Source organism: Coregonus clupeaformis, chromosome 16, assembly GCF_020615455.1.
Source record: "Coregonus clupeaformis isolate EN_2021a chromosome 16, ASM2061545v1, whole genome shotgun sequence".
Classification (NCBI taxonomy): Eukaryota; Metazoa; Chordata; class Actinopteri; order Salmoniformes; family Salmonidae; genus Coregonus; species Coregonus clupeaformis.
The window spans coordinates 32,618,246-32,637,900 of NC_059207.1; the positions used below are offsets into that span (position 1 = coordinate 32,618,246).

A 19,655-nucleotide genomic window follows, 5' to 3' on the forward strand; every position below is an offset into this window, starting at 1 on the left:
CCTCTAGTAAAGTGTTATTATATGAGCCGAGGTACACACAACAAGATAAATAAAGCAGTATGTATTTCACACCATACTCACCAGATTCCGAAGCGACGGTTCATCCAAAGTTGAATATCTTTCAGCAGACATTTTCAGTCTTTAGGATACAATGACAGGTGAAAGGTAAACAAAATGCCGCCTTTTGTTTTGGAAATGTCCTTCAAATAAATAACTGTTGCGCGTTACACGTAGGACCTATCAATGGAATAACGCAGACCAGCAGGATACAAATGCTGGCAACAATTATATCCCAAAAGAAGACCCAAGTCCCCTTTTAACGTGTCCGAATTGATGCTCCACCTGCTCGAATCGGAGTTTCTTCCAAGCAACTTTACATATAACTTGTGAGCGTCTGATCACAACGCAAATCCCTGCCTCAAAATAACTTTTTGATTATTGCAATAAAACACGACTGGAGTGCTTTAGAGATGGAAAACACATTTTTTTTAAACTCAACTCTATCTGGCTTCATTCACTTTTATCTCACTCCTAAAATATTTAGAATACGCGAACCGGAGTTTGAGGAGTTTGAATACAGAATTCCCACTAGATTTGAGGTCTGCTCCGCCCCTGAAAGACTAATCGACCAATTGAATAACAGATATTCAAACCCGCAGCCCTTCGTGGGTGGATCAAATACTCAAGTTGTGTTTATTACAATCAATAAGTAATAAACATAATTATGTTCAGAAAAAAACAAGTAGGCCTAGAGGACAAAACATATTTGGACATACAGTATTATTATGTTGCCCTTTTTTTGTGTGCATTTATTAGATAAATATTATCTAATAATTTTGATATATCCAAGACTACTAGATATGGTCAATAAAGTAGGCTATAATATATTTGGCTTGGAAAATATGGTTTCGCCTAAACGTGATGGGTATCGTTGGCTATATATCATGTGAACCTCATGAACCTCTTGTGTAGACATTCAGGTGCTGAATTGTTTCAAAGACAGAAATGGCTGAGTAGAGTGCTCCCACCAGTGAACAATATGTGAACTACCAGAAGGCAACGCTTCATCGATGGCCACTTCTATTGGGGCTATATCCTTTTATTGACTTACACTGAACAAAAATATAAACGCAACATGTAAAGTGTTGGTCCCATGTTTCATGAGCTGAAATAAAAGACCCCAGAAATGTTCCATATGTACAAAAAGCTTATTTCTCTCAAATTTTGCACACAAATATTTACATCCCTGTTAGTGAGCATTTCTTTGCCAAGATAATCCATCCACTTGACAAGTGTGGCATATCAAGAAGCTGATTAAACAGCATGATCATTACACAGGTGCCCCTTGTGCTGGGGACAATAAAAGGACACTCTACAATGTACAGTTTTGTCACACAGCACAATGCCTCAGATGTCTAAAGTTTTGAGGGAGAGTGCAATTGACTTGCTGACTGCAGGAATGTTCACCAGAACTGTTGCCAGAGAATGTAATGTTAATTTCTCTACCATACGCCACCTCCATCGTTTTAGGGAATTTGGCACCAAGTCCAACCGGCCTCACAACCGCAGACCACGTGTATGGCATCGTGTGGACGACCAGTTTGATGATGTCAACGTTGTGAACAGAGTGCCCTATGGTGGAGGTGGGGTTATGGTATGAGCAGGCATAAGCTACGGACAACGAACACAATTGCATTTTATCAATGGCAATTTGAATGCACAGAGATACCGTGACATTCATCTGCCATCACCTCATGTATCAGCATGATGATGCATGGTCCCATGTCGCAAGGATCTGTACACAATTCCTGGAAGCTGAAAATGTCCCAGTTCTTCCATGGCCTGCATACTCACCAGACATGTCACCCATTGAGCACCCATTGGGATGCTCTGGATCGACGTGTACGACAGCGTGTTCCAGTTACCGCCAATTTCCAGCAACTTCACACAGCCATTGAAGAGTAGGACAACATTCCACAGGCCACAATCAACAGCCTGATCAACGCTATGCGAAGCAGATGTCGCGCTGCATGAGGCAAATGGTGGTCACACCAGATTCTGACTGGTTTTCTGATCCATGCCCCTACCCTTTTTTTTGTTAAGCTATCTGTGACCAACAGATGCATATCTGTATTCCCAGTCATGTGAAATCCATAGATTAGGGCCTAATGAATTTATTTCAATTGACTGATTTCCTTATATGAACTGTAACTCAGTAAAATCTTTGAAATTGTTGCATGTTGCGTTTAAATTTTTGTTCAGTATAATTCAGATGATGTTTAACCTATTGAATGAGGGATACAGCCAACACTGAACTGAATAAATTAACGGCAGTAGTCTGCAGACGATATTTTTACAGGTGGGGAAAATAGAGGACCATTGACCAAGTACTAATTTTGAATCTCTGCAAATCTCACTCTCCGGTCATACTGCAGTAACCAATGTGATATGTGCATTTTTTACATGTGGAGGGTTCAAAGCATTTTAGCCTATTACAGTTGTAGGAAAATGGCCATGTGATGAATAAATACTTTGTATTGAGGACATTCTTTTACATTAAGAGTCATCCACAAGTGCCAAAGCATCAATACTAGGATTTATTAAAAGTATGAAGATAACATCAAAGCATATAAAAAAACTACTGTTTTATAGGTGCAGCCCTAAATACAAATAATACTTAGATAAATAAATACATTATCATTGATTTTCAATTATTCAGAGAACAGTACAATTACTTAGTGGATCTTGAAGATTTCTTACATATACATTTTTACATAGGTTTTTCAAGAGTATATTAAGGGGGGTTTTCGAAATTCTATACAACTTATATAAAACAGTTTAAAACTGAAAGGATTATAATAAGAAGCTGAAAGTTAAAACAAAATATTGGAATCACAAAGATTTCAGTTTGACTGTTTATACTTTAAAAGGTAGAGCGACTGAAACATACCGACACACACACACAAGCAATAAAGAGACTGGTCGTGTTCCAGGCCAACTATATTGGATTGCATCAACCACTGGTTGCGCCCCACGTCATCTGCTGCGCAGTTGGGCATCAGAGTGTTAAACAACAACCCAAGCATGGTGAGATCTCGGAGGCGTCTTCAATGTAGTCAGCCAGGAACACCACCACTTTTAAAGCTCACACAAAATGCATTTGGTGATTGCCTGTTGCTCTTTCCATCGACAGTCTCTTAATCAGTCTTGCCCTCACTCCTCTTCCTTTTCTTTGTTTTGCTTCTTAGGCACCTAAAAATGAATGTTGTCACAGAAAAACATTAAAATTAACTTAGGAGATGACAACCATAGAAGCTCTAAAGAAACAAGGATTGTTTGTTTACCTTTGATGGCCCTGCATTCCTTGGTAACTTATTCCTTCTTCCCCCATTATTTTCTCTTAGGGGTGGTCTGGTGGATAGAGACAAAATATTTAATTTGGAAGCATTATCATTAGAGATGTGCATCTCTCCTTTCATGAACGATTCGACACCTATCTAGATGCATTGGCTCCAATATGATACAGGAACGATACGTTTTAGTTTGAAACGAGTCGGTGCAATTCGGTTTGATTAGAGCTGAGTCTGAGATGACTTCCCTAAACTGAGAGGCCCTCTGTTAGTGTGTGTCAATGTCAGTGGCGTGTGTAGGCACCTGAGCTGAGCCATTCGGCAGACTGAGCATCTACAACTCCACTATCAGATTAGGGGTGGGGTAAATGTATGCTTTTTGCCCCCCCCCACTCCACACTTTTTATCTGAGACCACCATCACTCACTGATTAACTTGCAATTTTTGCAGATTGAAAATGTTTTGAGCTAGAACTATGTCAATATTTATATTTAGAAATTAGCATGGCATTTAGCCATTTAACAATGCAGTTTGGGATTTTACCTCCCTTTCGAAAGCGAATGGTTTAGGCCGTTTTGAATTTTACAGAGATCTTACATTTAAGTCATTTAGCAGACGCTCTTATCCAGAGCGACTTACATTATTTATTTATTTTTTATACTGGCCCCCCGTGGGAATCGAACCCACAACCCTGGCATTGCAAACGCCATGCTCTACCAACTGAGCTACATCCCTGCCGGCCATATCTTCTCCCTCTTCGACCAATGAATGCGAAATGATTGCTGTCCTTTATGAAATTACCATGTTCATGTAAAAATGACCAAATACACTGACTGTTTAAAGCAAAACTACCAAAATGATTTATTATGGTGAACCTGAACAATCTAAATAAAATCTGAATGATTGAAAACCCCAATCAGCAGTTGGATGTGAGTTGCGTCCACTCTGGTAGGCTACACAATTTTCTACTGCGCATTTGATAACAATGACCCAGCAAATTACATAGGTTGTAACTAATAAAGCCTATGATTTGACATTGTGAAAGCCATTGTACAAGCATCTGAATGCTGAAGTGCCATATATTAGAACAGGGGATAGGCCTACCTCTCGTTTGCGCGAGCAGCTGTGTCTCCCGCACATTGCACACAGTTGTTATCTGACAGTCATACGCAGAACATGCATAAAAGTTCGATAGGCTACTGAACTGAAGGAGGCATCAATTCAGTCACAACAGATGAGGTATTTTCGGTATAAAATAATATAATATATAATATAGTAAAAAAACATTGGTAAACAGGCAATTTGTAACGTTTGAATCGTTTTTCTAACCGATGCATGCTTAATTTGGATCGGTTTGGGCTCCCACATACGCACTCATCTCTTAAAAATTCGAACCAGGGAGCGATGCGTATCGGTGAATCGCTACATCCTCGAATTATCATCACTATATTATACTAAAGAAAACACTTTCAACACTAATTCTGTAACACAAAACGTAATCCAAATATTAGGTGACCCAAACAATTTCAAATTAAGTTGTTGTACCAAGTCAAATTGTTTGTTAAAATGACATTATTATGGAAGGTTTGTCATTGTTCTTACCCCACAGCTGCTGCAGAGTTGGATTTGTGGCCTGCAGTGAAAAGTGAGTGGCCCCCATCTGCCTCTCTGCCATGCTGGAGTCTGTTCTTCACCTGGGGATCACAGTTTGAGGTCTTCCCTGTAATAGGCAGCCCACTGTGGTCTCTCTGCCATTCGTTTGGGCTTCGCACCGGGGGCCTCTCTCCATCCAGCCCACCGAAGGGGTCCACTTTAGATGTAAGCGTGTGCACACACACACAAAATTAGTCAGTCTCTCTGAATTTGATGTACTGTGGTCATTAAAGATCCCATGGCATTTATCGTAAGAGTAGGGGTGTTAACCCCGGTGTCCTGGCTAAATTCCCAATCTGGCCCTTGTACAATCATAGCCACCTAATCATCCCCAGCTTCCAATTGGCTCATTCATCCCCCCTCCAAGTATTCCCCATGTCATTGCTGTAAATGAGAATGTGTTCTCAGTCAACCTACCTCATAAAATAAGGGTTAAATAAAATAAAACATAGGTGGATAGATGGAACCCAACCAACATTGACTTTGTTAAAAATTATTTAGCAGTGGTGAACATAGGGTTCAGTGTCTTACATTGGTGCTCGAGTCTCCTCTGCACCTCAGGAGAGATCCGTCCACAGCTCTCTTTGGGAGGAAGAGATTGTTTTTGAAAGGACACTTTGTTGACCTTATCCACTGAGTGAGCAGTGCCGGGTCGGAGGTCACACTTATCCTGTAAACAAAGTGTAATGCTGTACTCGATTACTAGGAAATTACTATGGAGCAACATGTTAGTGCAATAACAATAATACTTGAGTAATTACAATGTTAATACACAGGTATAGGAGCAAAGTTATCACATTTTCTTCCCGTCAAAATTACTTTTCTCCCTCATTTGTATCGTGACTAAGGACTATTTGACATTGGCATACACTCTTTGAATATGATCTTCAGTTCTTACAGTACTACATATTGCACAGCAAATAACGTAGGCCTACCTGGTGGTGAAAGACAACGGCCTCCTCCAGGGCCACTCCACAGAACTCACAAGGAATAACCACATCCCCCTCTAGTGGACTGGCAGGTAAACTATAGGAGAGCGGGGAGACTGAAGGGGGGAAGGTGGGGAAGTAAGGGGTGTCAGGTGGGATGTGCAGTAGACCACCAGCACCCCTAGCAATCCTGTCATCATAGCGTGGAGATGGAGGACGCTTGCTGAAAGATGCAAAGGCTGAGGCTGGACTACAGCCAGTCTGAAAGACAACAAAAACAGCCGTGAGGGGAAAAATGTATTTCTGCTCACCAGATAGAGCAGGTGGCTAGCTACCTACCCTCAAGTGATTACCACATTATCCACACTGCACTATCAAATCAGCCCTCATGGAAAATTATTAACAGTTCTAACATTCTCATCGTGGAATTCCACCATAACTATCTACGTTACATAATTTCAAGGGTTTTTCTTTATTTTTACTATTTTCTACATTGTAGAATAATAATGAAGACATCAAAACTATGAAATAACACATATGGAATCATGTAGTAACCAGAAAGTTTTAAAAAATCAAAATATATTTGAGATTCTTCAAATAGCCACCCTTTGCCTTGATGACAGCTTTGCACACTCTTGGCGTTCTCTCAACCAGCTTCGCCTTGAATGCGTTTCCAACAGTTTTGAAGGAGTTCCCACATATGCTGAGCACTTGTTGGCTGCTTTTCCTTCACTCTGCCGTCCGACTCATCCCAAACCATCTCAATTTGGTTGAGGTCGGGGGATTGTGGAGGCCAGGTCATCTGATGCAACACTCCATCACTCTCCTTCTTGGTAAAATAGCCCTTACAGAGCCTGGAGGTGTGTTGGGTCATTGTCCTGTTGAAAAACAAATGATAGTCCCACTAAGCCCAAACCAGATGGGATGGCATATCGCTGCAGAACGCTGTGGTAGCCATGCTGGTTAAGTGTGCCTTGAATTCTAAATAAATCAGTCAGTGTCACCAGCAAAGCACCCCCACACCATAACACCTTGTCCTCCATGCTTTACAGTGGGAAATACACATGCGGAGATCATCGGTTTACCCACACCGCGTCTCATAGTGACACGGCGGTTGGAACCAAACATCTCCAATTTGGACTCAAGACCAAAAGGACACATTTCCACCGGTCTAATGTCCATTGCTCGTGTTTCTTGGCCCAAGCAAGTCTCTTCTTCTTATTGGTGTCCTTTAGTAGTGGTTTCTTTGCAGCAATTCCACCATGAAGGCCTGATTCACACGGTATCCTCTGAACAGTTGATGTTGAGATGTGTCTGTTACTTGAACTCGGTGAAGCATTTATTTGGGCTGCCATTTCTGAGGCTGGTAACTCTAATGAACTTATCCTCTGCAGCAGAGGTAACTCTGGGTCTTCCATTCCTGTGGCAGTCCTCATGAGAGCCAGTTTCATCATAGCGCTTGATGGTTTTTGCGACTGCACTTGAAGAAAGGTTCAAAGTTCTTGAAATGTTCCGTATTGACTGACCTTCGTCTTAAAGTAATGATGGACTTTTTTTTAGCTGTTCTTGCCATAATATGGACTTGGTCTTTTGCCAAATAGGGCTATCTTCTTTTTTTTGCAGGTTTTAGTTCGTAGGTTAAGCTACTGCACTTCGCCTCGGGGCCACAAGGGCACAATTCATTGCAAAGTAGGCAAGGATACGACCAAGATCCGAACATGTGCAATAAATACATCTTCATGCAAACTGAAGACATTATGCCATGTGTCTACCCTCCAAGAGCTTGATGCCGACGTACCTTTTCTAAAGTGAGCTAGAGCACTCTTTATATGTTTAATACATTTAAAATGCCTAACATTTGGATTCCTCACTTTTTTTTAAATCAAGCAAGAGGTCACTGGGGAGAACTACGTGAAGGGAGCCACAACAATGATTAGCCACAATAGTGGAATCGTGGTTCGCCATCAAAGTAAAAGTCCCACATTTGAAAGTGATACAAACGGATACAAATGGCGGAATCATGCCATATTTGGACTAGATAATGCTAAACAAGGTTGCAATGTTGTTAATTTACAATGAAATACAATAAATTAATAACCATTGGCAGAGATTACAGCTGTGAGTTTTCTGAGTATGTCTCTAAGCGTTTTGCACACCTGGATTGTACAATATTTGCCCATTATTATTTTCAAAATTCTTCAAGCTCTAATTGGTTGTTGGTCATTGCTAGACAATCATTTTCAGGTCTTGCCATTGATTTTAATGCAGATTTAAGTCAAAACTATAACTCGGACACTCAGGAATATTCACTGTCTTCTTGGTAAGCAACTGTAGATTTGGCCTTGTGTTTTAGGTTATTGTCCTGCTGAAAGGTGAATTCATCTCCAAATGTCTGATGGAAAGCACTTTTTTTGGTTACTACATGATTCCATATGTGTTTTTTCATAGTTCTGATGTCTTCACTATTATTCTACAATGTAGAAAATAGTAAAAATAAAAAAACCCTTGAATGAGTAGGTGTTCTAGAACTTTTGCCGGTAGTGTAGGCTAAACCTAGAATTTGTTTTAGAACGAACACAAACCATTTGAATTCAATCTCTTTTTGTCAGAATCCCTTTTGATTTTAACAAAACTTTGCATACGTTTACCCATAGAAGAAGTGGTAATAAAATGAGTTTTTGGAAATGAATGCCAAAACATTCATGAGATAAAGGTATATGGATGTCTCATGGTATGGTGGGGTATGCAAAATAAGTCAACTTTGAGCACCTTTATTTCTTGAATGTTTTGGCATTCAAGTCCGATCAAAACAATGAATGAATCTAACAGAGTTCCATCTCAAAAAGTTGTATTAATAGCCTAAAATGTAAGGCAGACAGGAAACTAATAATGAGAGAAAAAACAATATCAATGGCATATAGAAAAACAAAATGACACGTTTTATCAAGTTTAAGCTTATTAACACAGAAATTATCTGTGAAGGGCGGAAAATCCCACCAAGCGAGGTTGAAAATCAAATGGCCAATAACCTATCCTCCTACTCAATTCAAGAACAGTGGCCTTTTCCAAAATATTCTAATAGCCTAAGGTACTGTTTTCCTAAAGTTGCCACTTTCAAAAAAAAGTATATTGGCCCAGGCTACTCTCAATCACAGCTTTATGCCCATTAAAAGGAGAAGTTTACCCAAAATCCAGAAACTCCCAAGTGATTCCATACATTGAAACTAGTTCAGTGGGGATTGCCCTCTCCCCCGCTCCCTGTCGTGCTGTACTGAAACAGCTGCAAAAACGGGTCACGTGACTCAAGATGTTGCTGGATGCAAGCCTCGCTCTGCTCCGTTGCCAGTGAATTCATGATTCAGAAATCCACGAAGTGTTGACAAATTCATTATTTTATTGAAAGCGTACGGCCGAATTAGCTATTTTTGTCAAAAGTACTATTAGTTTTGATTCAGGAAATGTGTGCTTTTCCACCTAAAACATTAGCGAGTATTTTATATCATTATTTTATGTAGCCGGCTGCAGCGTAGATCGGTGGCCTAACAACTGCGCATGTGCGCTCTGGGGGAATACCTGCTATGTATAAACTGCACGTTACGCCCTTATTCACAGATGCACGTTTTTTTCAGCGGAGAAGTGAAGACTGCGTAAATAACAACCTACAAACATATCTGAGGACGAGTGTTGAAGTGATGAAGAAAACTACTGAAGGGGTACCGATGGTGTCGTCGAACCATATTGATTTGAGCCTGAGTTTTTGGACGAAGAATTAAGGCAAATGTAGCTTTTGATGTCCACCGAAGCCGCAGGAACAGCTGGACCACAGCCCCAATCCATCCGTAGGATCAACACTGACTGGTGGTGCAGTTGCCGACAGATGAGGGAGAGGGGAAACTCAACTGAACTAGTTTCAATGTATGGAATCACTTTGGAGTTTCTTGATTTTGGGTAAATTCTCCTTTAAGAGAAGAGGATAAGACAAAGTAATTATCCAGTTCTGAAGACAGTAGACTTTGCTTCTATCCAGCCCATGATTTATAATAGTCCATGAGCCAGACCCCCAAATTTGAGCCGTCATGCTCACCTGGACCCACGATGTCTCATCATTTTTTATTTTTTTTTATGTCTATGTCCATAGAGTTAGAAAATGTGTGATAGCAGTGCAGCAATGGTAGTAGAGGACTAGACACTTGCTGCATACATTACAATGTCAAATTCCATAGGAATGCCAATTCGTTTTCAACTGATAATACGTAGTTCATCAAAATTCTTACTATGGGGCATAGCAGATTGGTCCGTTACTAGAATACTAAAAGTAATGTAATTGGCCTCAACAGGCCCAACATTGGATTTTACTACACTAATGGAATGTACGGTGCAGGTATACAGTGCAGTCGGAAAGTATTCAGACCTCTTCACTCTTTCCACATTGTTACATTACAGCCTTATTCTACAATGGATTAAATAGTTCCCCCCTCATCAATCTACACACAATAACCCATAATGACAAAGCAAAACAGGCGTAGAAATTTTTGCAAAAGTGTTAAAAATAAATAACTGAAATAACACATTTACATAAGTATTCAGACCCTTTACTCAGTACTTTGTTGAAGCACCTTTGGCAGCGATTACAGCCTCGAGTCTTCTTGGGTATGACGCTACAAGCTTGGCACACCTGTATTTGGGTAGTTTCTCCCATTCTTCTCTGCAGATACTCTCAAGCTCTGGCAGGTTGGATGGGGAGCGTCGCTGCACAGCTATTTTCAGGTCTCTCCAGAGATGTCCGATCGGGTTGAAGTCCGGGCTCTGGCTGGGCCACTCAAGGACATTGAGAGACTTGTCCCGAAGCCACTCCTGCGTTCTTTTGGCTGTCTGCTTAGGGTTGTTGTCCTGTTGGAAGATGAACCTTCGCCCCCAGTATGAGGTCCTGAGCGCTCTGGAGCAGGTTTTCATCAAGGATCGCTCTGTACTTTGCTCCATTCATCTTTCCCTTGTTCCTGACTAGTCTCCCAGTCCCTGCCATTGAAAAACATCCCCACAGCATGATGCTGCCACCACCATGCTTCACCGTAGGGATGGTATTGGCCAGGTGATGAGCGGTGCCTGGTTTCTTCCATACGTGACGCTTGGCATTCAGGCCAAAGTGTTCAATCTTGGTTTCCTCAGACCAGAGAATCTTGTTTCTCATGGTCAGAGTCCTTTGGCAAACTCCAAGCAGGCTGTCACATGCCTTTTACTGAGGAGTGGGTTCTGTCTGGCCACTCTACCATAAAAGCCTGATTGGTGGAGTGCTGCAGAGATGGTTGTCCTTCTGGAAGATTTTCCCATCTCCACAGAGGAACTCTGGAGCTCTGTCAGAGTGACCATCGGGTTCTTGGTCACCTCCCTGACCTAGGCCCTTCTCCCCCGATTGCACAGTTTGGCCGGGCGGCCAGCTCTAGGAAGAGTCTTGGTGGTTCCAAACTTCTTCCATTTATGAATGATGGAGGCCACAGTGTTCTTGGGGACCTTCACTGTTGCAGAAATGTGTTGGTACCCTTCCCCAGATCTGTGCCTCGACACATTCCTGTCTCGGAGCTCTATGGACAATTCCTTCAACCTCATGGCTTGGTTTTTGCTCTGACATGCACTGTCAACTGTGGGACCTTATATAGACAGGTGTGTGCCAAATCATGTCCAATCAATTGAATTTACCACAGGTGGACTCCAATCAAGTTGTAGAAACATCTCAAGGATGATCAATGGAAACAGGATGCACCTGAGCTCCATTTTGAGTTTCATAGCAAAGGGTCTGAATATTTATGTAAATAAGGTATCTGTTGTTGTTTTTTTAAATCTAAAAACCTGTTTTCACTGTCATTATGGGGTATTGTGCGTAGATTGATGAGGAAAATGTATTATTTAAGGCTGTAACGTAACAAAATGTGCAAAAAGTGAAGGGTTCTGAATAGTTTCTGAATTACCTGTATAGTCCTCATAATGAAAACAGCTACTTGGATAACATTGTCTATCATTTTAATCAGTTCATATCCATGACTATTCACATGTACATATCCATTTAACATGGTTGAAGGTTAAATATTGCAATTATTGATCATAACATCTTCAGAAATCAGCGATTCAGACAGCTTTTTGGGAACATTCTTACCACATGTCTGTGAATAATATTTATATATCTGGCACACCTGGCTCACATGGTTGTGTATTCTACATCACTATGAACATTGAAATATATTTTTGGGCATAATACAATTATATTTCACACAGGTATGGTCATGTGAAATTGTCCAATAAGACCACATTGATTTGTTTGGCGGCAAGAACTGTGGGGTTAATGTGTGAATTCGATGATGGCCCTGTATCTACAACTCTTTTTAATAACCGGGCTTAACTGTGTGTGCAATTTGGTGCCTCTATTATCAAAGGTAGAATCCAAAAACATAGCTGTCCCATTACATGGAATTCTATGGCTAAGCTTCCAACATTCTAATGTCAATGTTTAATCAAACAATAGGTGTAGCTGGTGATTTCAAAGTTGGTTATATTATATATCATTTCCACTTGTCAAAAAGTTTAAAATGTATCATGTTTTGCTTTTTAAAGCCATTTACACAGGCAACATAGAGGTCAAAGTTCTGAAAATTGTGTCTGATGGATAGCTGTGAATCTTTCCAATGATATGACTAAAGGGTATAAGTGAGCAATAGCTTGTAGTATACTGACATTGTTTGTCATGGGGTAAAATCCCTATGGAAACATGCATCTGATGGAGGGATGAAAGAAAGAGTGATAGTGCAAAGAGAGCTGCCATTGCTGCACTGCTATCACACATTCTCCAACTCTCGAGACATAGACCTGCAAAGAAATCACTATCAGACATCATCGGCCCAAGTGAGCCCGACCAACCTCCTGGCTCATGGACTATAACCTAACTCACTATGGTAAGACAGCCTGTGCCTCATCAGTTGACTGTCACTTTGCTCCATCATGTGCGCGAGACAGACACACACGTTCCACCAGAAAGGAATATTAGAAAAGATTTGCCTGTACTTCACCTCTACCAAGGTTTTCAACAACATTATCTTTCTTCATGATTCGTCCGTTGTAGCATGTGATTTCACGCTATAGCCCAAAGGTGGTTTTAGCTGAGTTTTTATTTTTGTAGAATGTATTTTTGGGGGGCAAAGCAGATACCTAGTCAGTTTCACAACTGAATGCATTCAACTGAAATGGGTTTCCTGCATTTAACACAACCCCTCTGAATCAATAGGGGGAAATACCATCGTACATCACAATGTTTTATGAGTACATAATCACGATAGGACAAAGGTTGACATCGCCCAATCCTAATACCAAGTGCAAGACACAAAATGAACGGTGACCAAGTATGAACTGTTTTCAGGAGGGGAAACTAGGAAATTAGGGGGAGTGAACAAAAGAAAAACAACATCCACAGGAAGGAAATAATGGGGAGGAGAGGGCCTGTGTTTATAACTAACTGCTGCAGCCTATAAAGGAAATGAATTCCCAGGCCTCGACAGACTCAGCCGCCATTGAGTTAGCCTGACTTGTAGGCTAAGTGTCAAAAGATCCTTCTAACCTGGTGTAAAATGAGGTCCACTTCAGGAAACAGATCCTCACAGAACTCACAGGGCAACATGGTGTCTACATGGGAGAAAAAGAGCAGAGGAATAATGGGTACAGTAGAAAACACTAGATTATTCTCAATTTATTTACAAACATCACAGGGTTGAATGTAAAGATGGGTGGAAACGTCAAAATGTAAAAGGCAGAGGAGGGCAACATTCTGTAACGGAATATAATTATGAAAACAAACTGGGACAATAAGTGGTATTTTTGTATAGTATCTGACCTGTCTGGTCATGGTCTGTATTGGTGCCTGTGGTGAATTGTTGGTAGTTGTTAGGGGGAGAGATGGGAGGGATGAGGGAGCCGGTGTTGGACATCCTTCCAAGTTTGTGGTCCCAGACATCCGTCCACAAGGCCCCCTCTCCTCCCCCTAGATCCCCTGTGTCCCCATCACTCTGCAGGCTGAGGGCCAGCAGGTAGTCCAGGTTGGCAGAGTCCTCTCCCAGTGATTGGCCTGCAGGCCATGCCAATGAGGCCAATGGTGCTATGCTGTAATTGTTGTTGCCCAGCACTGCTGGTTCTTGTTCCAGTACTGGGGAGGTGAAACCACAAGTGAGATATGTTTTTACAATCACAAAAAAAAATATTCAAATAAAACAATGTTTCACTTTAATATAGGCCAGGGAAGTTAATCAATACCAGACTATAAATTCTAAGATTGTTTTTGGATAATGTAAGGGAGAAGAAAAACTTTAACACTTTGTATGAGCCATTGGCTGACGTACAGTGGCTGAAGTCTGTATTCCTAGGGGCAATGTTCACCCTTCCTCCCAGGCCCACTTGCCCCCGGGTGCTGTTGTGCACTCTGGCCTCCAGGGGCCGTGGTAGGGCCCTGCGGTCAGATGCACTGGCGTTGTTGTTCTTGTGGCCTCCTCCCTCCTTGGCCCTAAACAGGTTACGGATGGAGTAGGCTTCAAACCAGGCTCCTGGGGACTGGGGCTCTGCTGGGCTGTGACTTGCCCGGCTGTTGTTCCTCTCTTGAGGAGGCGTGAGGCTACCACACCAGGCTGGGTGGACAGCCTGCTCCCTCAACATTACATTGCACATGCAGAATGGACAGGGCTCTGTGCGCGTCCCACAATAATCCTCATGCTCCTTAGATTGACTGAAAACCAGCTCCAGGTCACAGTACTGACACGGCACCATCCGCTGATTGCACTCAGAGCTCTGGAAAAGAGCGAGGTCAGATGAAAAGGCCACGTCTCAGTTACAATGTAATACATGACCATCACAAGTCAGGTAGATGAGAAGGTCTCCATCCTGATACAAGTTTTACATACCTGGTGGGATTCGATATGGCTTTTCTCAACCTTTAAACCACACTTACATTTCACCTGAAATTTAAAGAAAATGTTTGAAGCCTCCTTTGCAACAACTGTACAGCAACTTTGGGATGTCTCCCTAGCTTTTAATAGGCTAATTTAAGAATAGCCCACCCACCTCCCGGCTCCCGCCCTCTCCATGTTTAGCACTGTACCTGCATATGCTCTTGCTCCTTGTGCTGCTGAAGATCTGAACGGGGCACTGGCTCTTGGCACACCTCACACAGAGCAATGTTCCGGCAACAGTGAATCTCATGAGTAGTGAAATTAGCCTCTGGAATGTCATGCTGACTAGAGCGCAGGAGAGAAAGAAAGAAGGAGAGGAGAGAGACAGAGAAAGAGCGAGAATCAGACAGACTTCTAATGTGTATTTATCCACATTGTCCCTACTACTCAACTACCCTGAATCTTCATACTTACCAATTGGCACAGAACTGTGTACTTTCATCTGCCATGGCTTGTATGGACATAAAAAGAAGGAGAGAAAAATAGGATAAAATTGCCAAGGGGCATTTGAAACTCGGGTGGCAAACAATCCACCTAAAATTGATGTGGCATCAAAGATCGCCTTTTATAGCTAGTTAGCTACAGAATGTACAGATATAACGTTACAATGACCCACAACACACGTTATTACTAGCTAGCAATCTGCCCAAATTAAACAGTAACGTTAGCTAGCTAATTAACAAGCAAGCTAGCTAGAAAAGTTCCCATTTAGCTAGTATCGTCATTTGGCTGACAATGACCAAGCGAACATGCAACGTAGCTAGCTATTGTTTCAGTTCAATGCTGGTAGTTTCGATTTAGCAGGTTGTACCGGTATCTATAAATGAGAAAGTCACATAGCTACCTGTGCTGTGACTTTAGTCCCTTGTTTGTTTACTGTAACGTTACTTGGCTAACGCTACTTTTTAGGTATGTCTAGGCGCTAGTTAGCTAGGTAAAGATTGACGGCGGCTTTAAATCGCTGTTTTCAATAGCTAAATGTCAGAGTAAACTTACGGGGTGACAAGAAAGCTCTTCTGCTGCTAAATTTGTTTTCGTTTCACCCTACTTTCCAAGCTCGTTTATGCAAACCGTGCGTTTCCTGAAAGTACTAGTGACGGATAACTCTCTGATTCGCTAGTCACCGAAAGAAAGTTGACCAATGAGATCACCCGAGTGGAATTTGCTAATATTTGATAATTGGGACGTTCATACCCTAAATCCTTAACGATAACCCATTCCTAACACTTGTAAATGTAAACTTCAATGGAGTAACTTCCGAGTTGCGACGTCCCAAGGATCCCGGCTAGCAAGGGCTTTGACAAAATGAATAGATTGTCTTGTGAATATGTTGTCTTCAGAAAAACATTTAATTGACAGAATGTTGATATAAATAACCAATTGTCTAGGACGTATTGATGGGAGTGGTTGTTAAAAATAGTAGATGTGATCTTACACCAGGCAGTTATTATCAAGAAAGGTGTCATTTAGTTTCCCAACTCTTTTTGATCACTTGAGCAACAAATTAATTATGTTTTGTGAGGCTCTCATACACATTTAAAATAATTTCAAAACAGACACTTGCAATCTCCACAAACTCCTTTTTAATGTTTATTAAACTATTGTGCCATCAATACTGTAATTTCAGACACATTATTTTCTCTTTTCTAAAAGGCACAGTTTTGTTCACATAATGTACTGTAAATTACCTTATTTACAGCAGAGTATTGGACTCACAGTTGTAACATTCATTGCCCACGAATTAGGCTACCTCCAAAAGTTCTATAACCATCTAAATATATATATAAAAAGTCTAACCCTTTTCTGAATTCTTTACTCAAAGTTATACAATTAATTTTACAGCAATATAAAACATAAGATTAAATGTAACTCCAAATCTATGGCATGCCAAACAAAGTTTTCATTGGATATATGGGAGAAAAGGGTAGACAAAATGAAGTAAATGTGTCAAATAAATCATATGAGATTGAGAAAAACCAAAGTAGATATATTTTTCAAGAGAAAACTACACCTGACATATTCCAGAAACATATGGAGTGTGTATGGTCTTATCATTATTCCCAACATCTCATTACCTATGGGGAATGTAACTCCACATTCAAAATTGCAATGTTGAATGCAATAAAATCACATACCGGAGGTATATCAGGTCACTTTATCCAAACATATGAGCACATATTAGGAAAGATGATGAACATCACAAACATGCTGGGGTTTTGTAAAGACATACCAATCTCACAATTGCTTAATACCATGTGTTGACTAGAATACCATATTTCTACAAGGATGTATTTTCCAAACTGGGGGCCAAATGAGAGATAAGCAGTTTAAACATGTATTTCCATTGCCTTAGATTCCATTTTGGTGATCAAAATTGCATGTGTCAAGGTGGCACAACAAACAGCCCTGCTGCTTTAGCCCTGTGTGCCAGGATTGAACACAGATAATGACTAGGGTGAGTTAACATGTCACACACTCAGCTAAGACAAATAGCACAAAACATCACAACAAAAAACAAAAAATCCTGTACACTGTCCCTTGTCATGTATTGGTGCAAGCACTATTGCTATTATTGCATTTTGCATGCATTAGTAAAGTAAAGGTATGTTTAATAAACAATAAAACAAAATATTGACTTGATACTGATATTCAAATTAAGTACCAGCATGTAGGACAAAGATATCAAAGGAATTTGAAATAGTTAAAACATCATTGAGGCACATTTGTGCTATTTGAGTGAAATTACAGAATGAGTAAGATCAAAATATTCACATTTCATTTTTGACATTTCATATACGTTTTTAAAACGTATCCTCTGATACTTTGATTGCCTTCTCTTAAAACACCGTATATTATAACATCTAAGTAGTCAAGTAAAGCATCCAAATATGATCACTGATTGTTTATGAACTATGGAAGATTATCTATTTCACAAGTATATCAAGTGTCACAGCAAATATTTATTGATCTATCCCTGGCTTTTGCAACTTTTCACCCTAAGAGAAAAAAAATCTAAAAATGTAAAACGGTGTCAGATACAGATAAAAAAAACACTGTATTGAAGTACATTATTGACCAAAACTTCAACAAAATGTGATCGTTAAAACGTTTTTAAAAAGCATGTAAAACTGTTTTAGGATATACACTACAGGTCAAAAGTTATAGAACACCTACTCATTCAAGGGTTTTTCTTTATTTTTACTATTTTCTACATTGTAGAATAATAGTGAAGACATCAAAACTATGTAATAACACACATGGAATCATGTAGTAAACAAAACAAGCGTTAAACAAATCAAAATATATTTTATATTTGAGATTCTTCAAAGTAGCCACCCTTTGCCTTGATGACAGTTTAGCACACTCTTGGCATTCTCTCAACCAGCTTCATGAGTTAGTCACCTTGAAGTAATTTCAATTAACAGGTGTGCCTTGTTAAAAGTACATTTGTGGAATTTCTTTCCTTCTTAATGCGTTTGAGCCAATCAGTTGTGTTGTGACAAGGTAGGGGTGGTATACAGAAGATAGCCCTATTTGGTAAAAGACCAAGTCCATATTATGGCAAGAACAGCTCAAATAAGCAAAAAGAAATGACAGTCCATCATCACTTTAAGACATGAAGGTCAGTCAATCTGGAAAATGTCAACAGGTCCCAGACATGCTCAATGGGATTGAGATCCGGGCTCGTCCCTGGCCATGGCAGAACACTGACATTCCTGTCTTGCAGGAAATCACGCACAGAATGAGCAGTATGGCTGGTGGCATTGTCATGCTGGAGGGTCATGTCAGGATGAGCCTGCAGGAAGGGTACCACATAAGGGAACATGATGTCTTCCCTGTAACGCACAGCGTTGTGATTGCCTGCAATGACAACAAGCTCAGTCCGATGATGCTGTGACACACCGCCCCAGACCATGACGGACCCTCCACCTCGATCCCGCTCCAGAGTACAGGCCTCGGTGTAACGCTCATTCCTTCTACGATAAACGCGAATCCGACCATCACCCCTGAGACAAAAGAGACAAAACCGCGACGTGTCAGTGAAGAGCACCTTTTGACAGTCGTGTCTGATCCAGCGACGGTGGGTTTGTGCCCATAGGCAACGTTGCTGCCGGTGATGTCTGGTGAGGACAGGCCTACAAGCCCTCAGTCCAGCCTATCTCAGCCTATTGCGGACAGTCCGAGCACTGATGGAGGGATTGTGCATTCCTGGTGTAACTCGGGCAGTTGTTGCCATCCTGTACCTGTCCCGCAGGTGTGATGTTCGGATGTACCGATCCTGTGCAGGTGTTGTTACACGTGGTCTGCCACTGCGAGGACGATCAGTTGTCTGTCCTGTCTCCCTGTAGCGCTGTCTTAGGCGTCTCACAGTACGGACATTGCAATTTATTGCCCTGGCCACATCTGCAGTCCTCATGCCTCCTTGCAGCATGCCTAAGGCACGTTCACGCAGATGAGCAGGGACCCTGGGCATCTTTCTTTTGGTGTTTTTCAGTCAGTAGAAAGGCCTCTTTAGTGTCCTAAGTTTTCATAACTGTGACCTTAATTGCCTACCGTCTGTAAGCTGTTAGTGTCTTAACGACCGTTCCACGGGTGCATGTTCATTAATTGTTTATGGTTCATTGAACAAGCATGATCTGTGAAGTTTTGGATTTATACGAATTATCTTTGAAAGACAGAGTCCTGAAAAAGGGAAGTTTCTTTTTTTGCTGAGTTTACATGATTCCATAGGTGTTATTTCATAG

General features: G+C 41.0%; 2 protein-coding genes across 8 annotated transcripts in view; both read right to left on the reverse strand.

The window, feature by feature from the left end:
- Positions 1-565, reverse strand: part of LOC121584877 (smoothelin-like) — a 100,198-nt gene extending 99,633 nt beyond the window's left edge. For 3 of the 5 annotated variants that reach the window (XM_045225687.1, XM_041901071.2, XM_045225690.1), the window contains exon 1: positions 82-565. In XM_045225687.1, the coding sequence (XP_045081622.1) occupies positions 82-132 (51 nt within the window). In that variant the 5' untranslated portion in view covers positions 133-565. The remainder of the gene's footprint in view (positions 1-81) is intronic. The other 2 variants (XM_045225688.1, XM_045225686.1) reach the window with 1 other exon arrangement.
- Positions 566-2,577: 2,012 nt separating this feature from the next.
- Positions 2,578-16,009, reverse strand: LOC121584876 (TRAF-type zinc finger domain-containing protein 1). 3 transcript variants are annotated; one of them, XM_041901068.2, is made up of 12 exons: positions 15,907-16,009; positions 15,325-15,361; positions 15,060-15,195; positions 14,863-14,916; positions 14,308-14,749; positions 13,806-14,114; positions 13,533-13,597; positions 5,939-6,193; positions 5,535-5,673; positions 4,953-5,160; positions 3,345-3,411; positions 2,578-3,252 (listed from the first exon to the last, which is right to left on the reverse strand). In XM_041901068.2, the coding sequence occupies exons 2-12, from the start codon at positions 15,357-15,359 to the stop codon at positions 3,214-3,216; spliced, it is 1,749 nt and encodes a 582-aa protein (XP_041757002.2). In that variant the 5' UTR covers positions 15,360-15,361; positions 15,907-16,009; the 3' UTR covers positions 2,578-3,213. The 3 variants fall into 3 exon arrangements, with proteins under 3 accessions (XP_041757002.2, XP_041757003.2, XP_041757004.2); XM_041901069.2 differs by having other exon boundaries at positions 15,755-15,995; XM_041901070.2 differs by having other exon boundaries at positions 15,060-15,191; positions 15,907-15,972.
- Between the last annotated feature and the right edge of the window lie 3,646 nt (positions 16,010-19,655).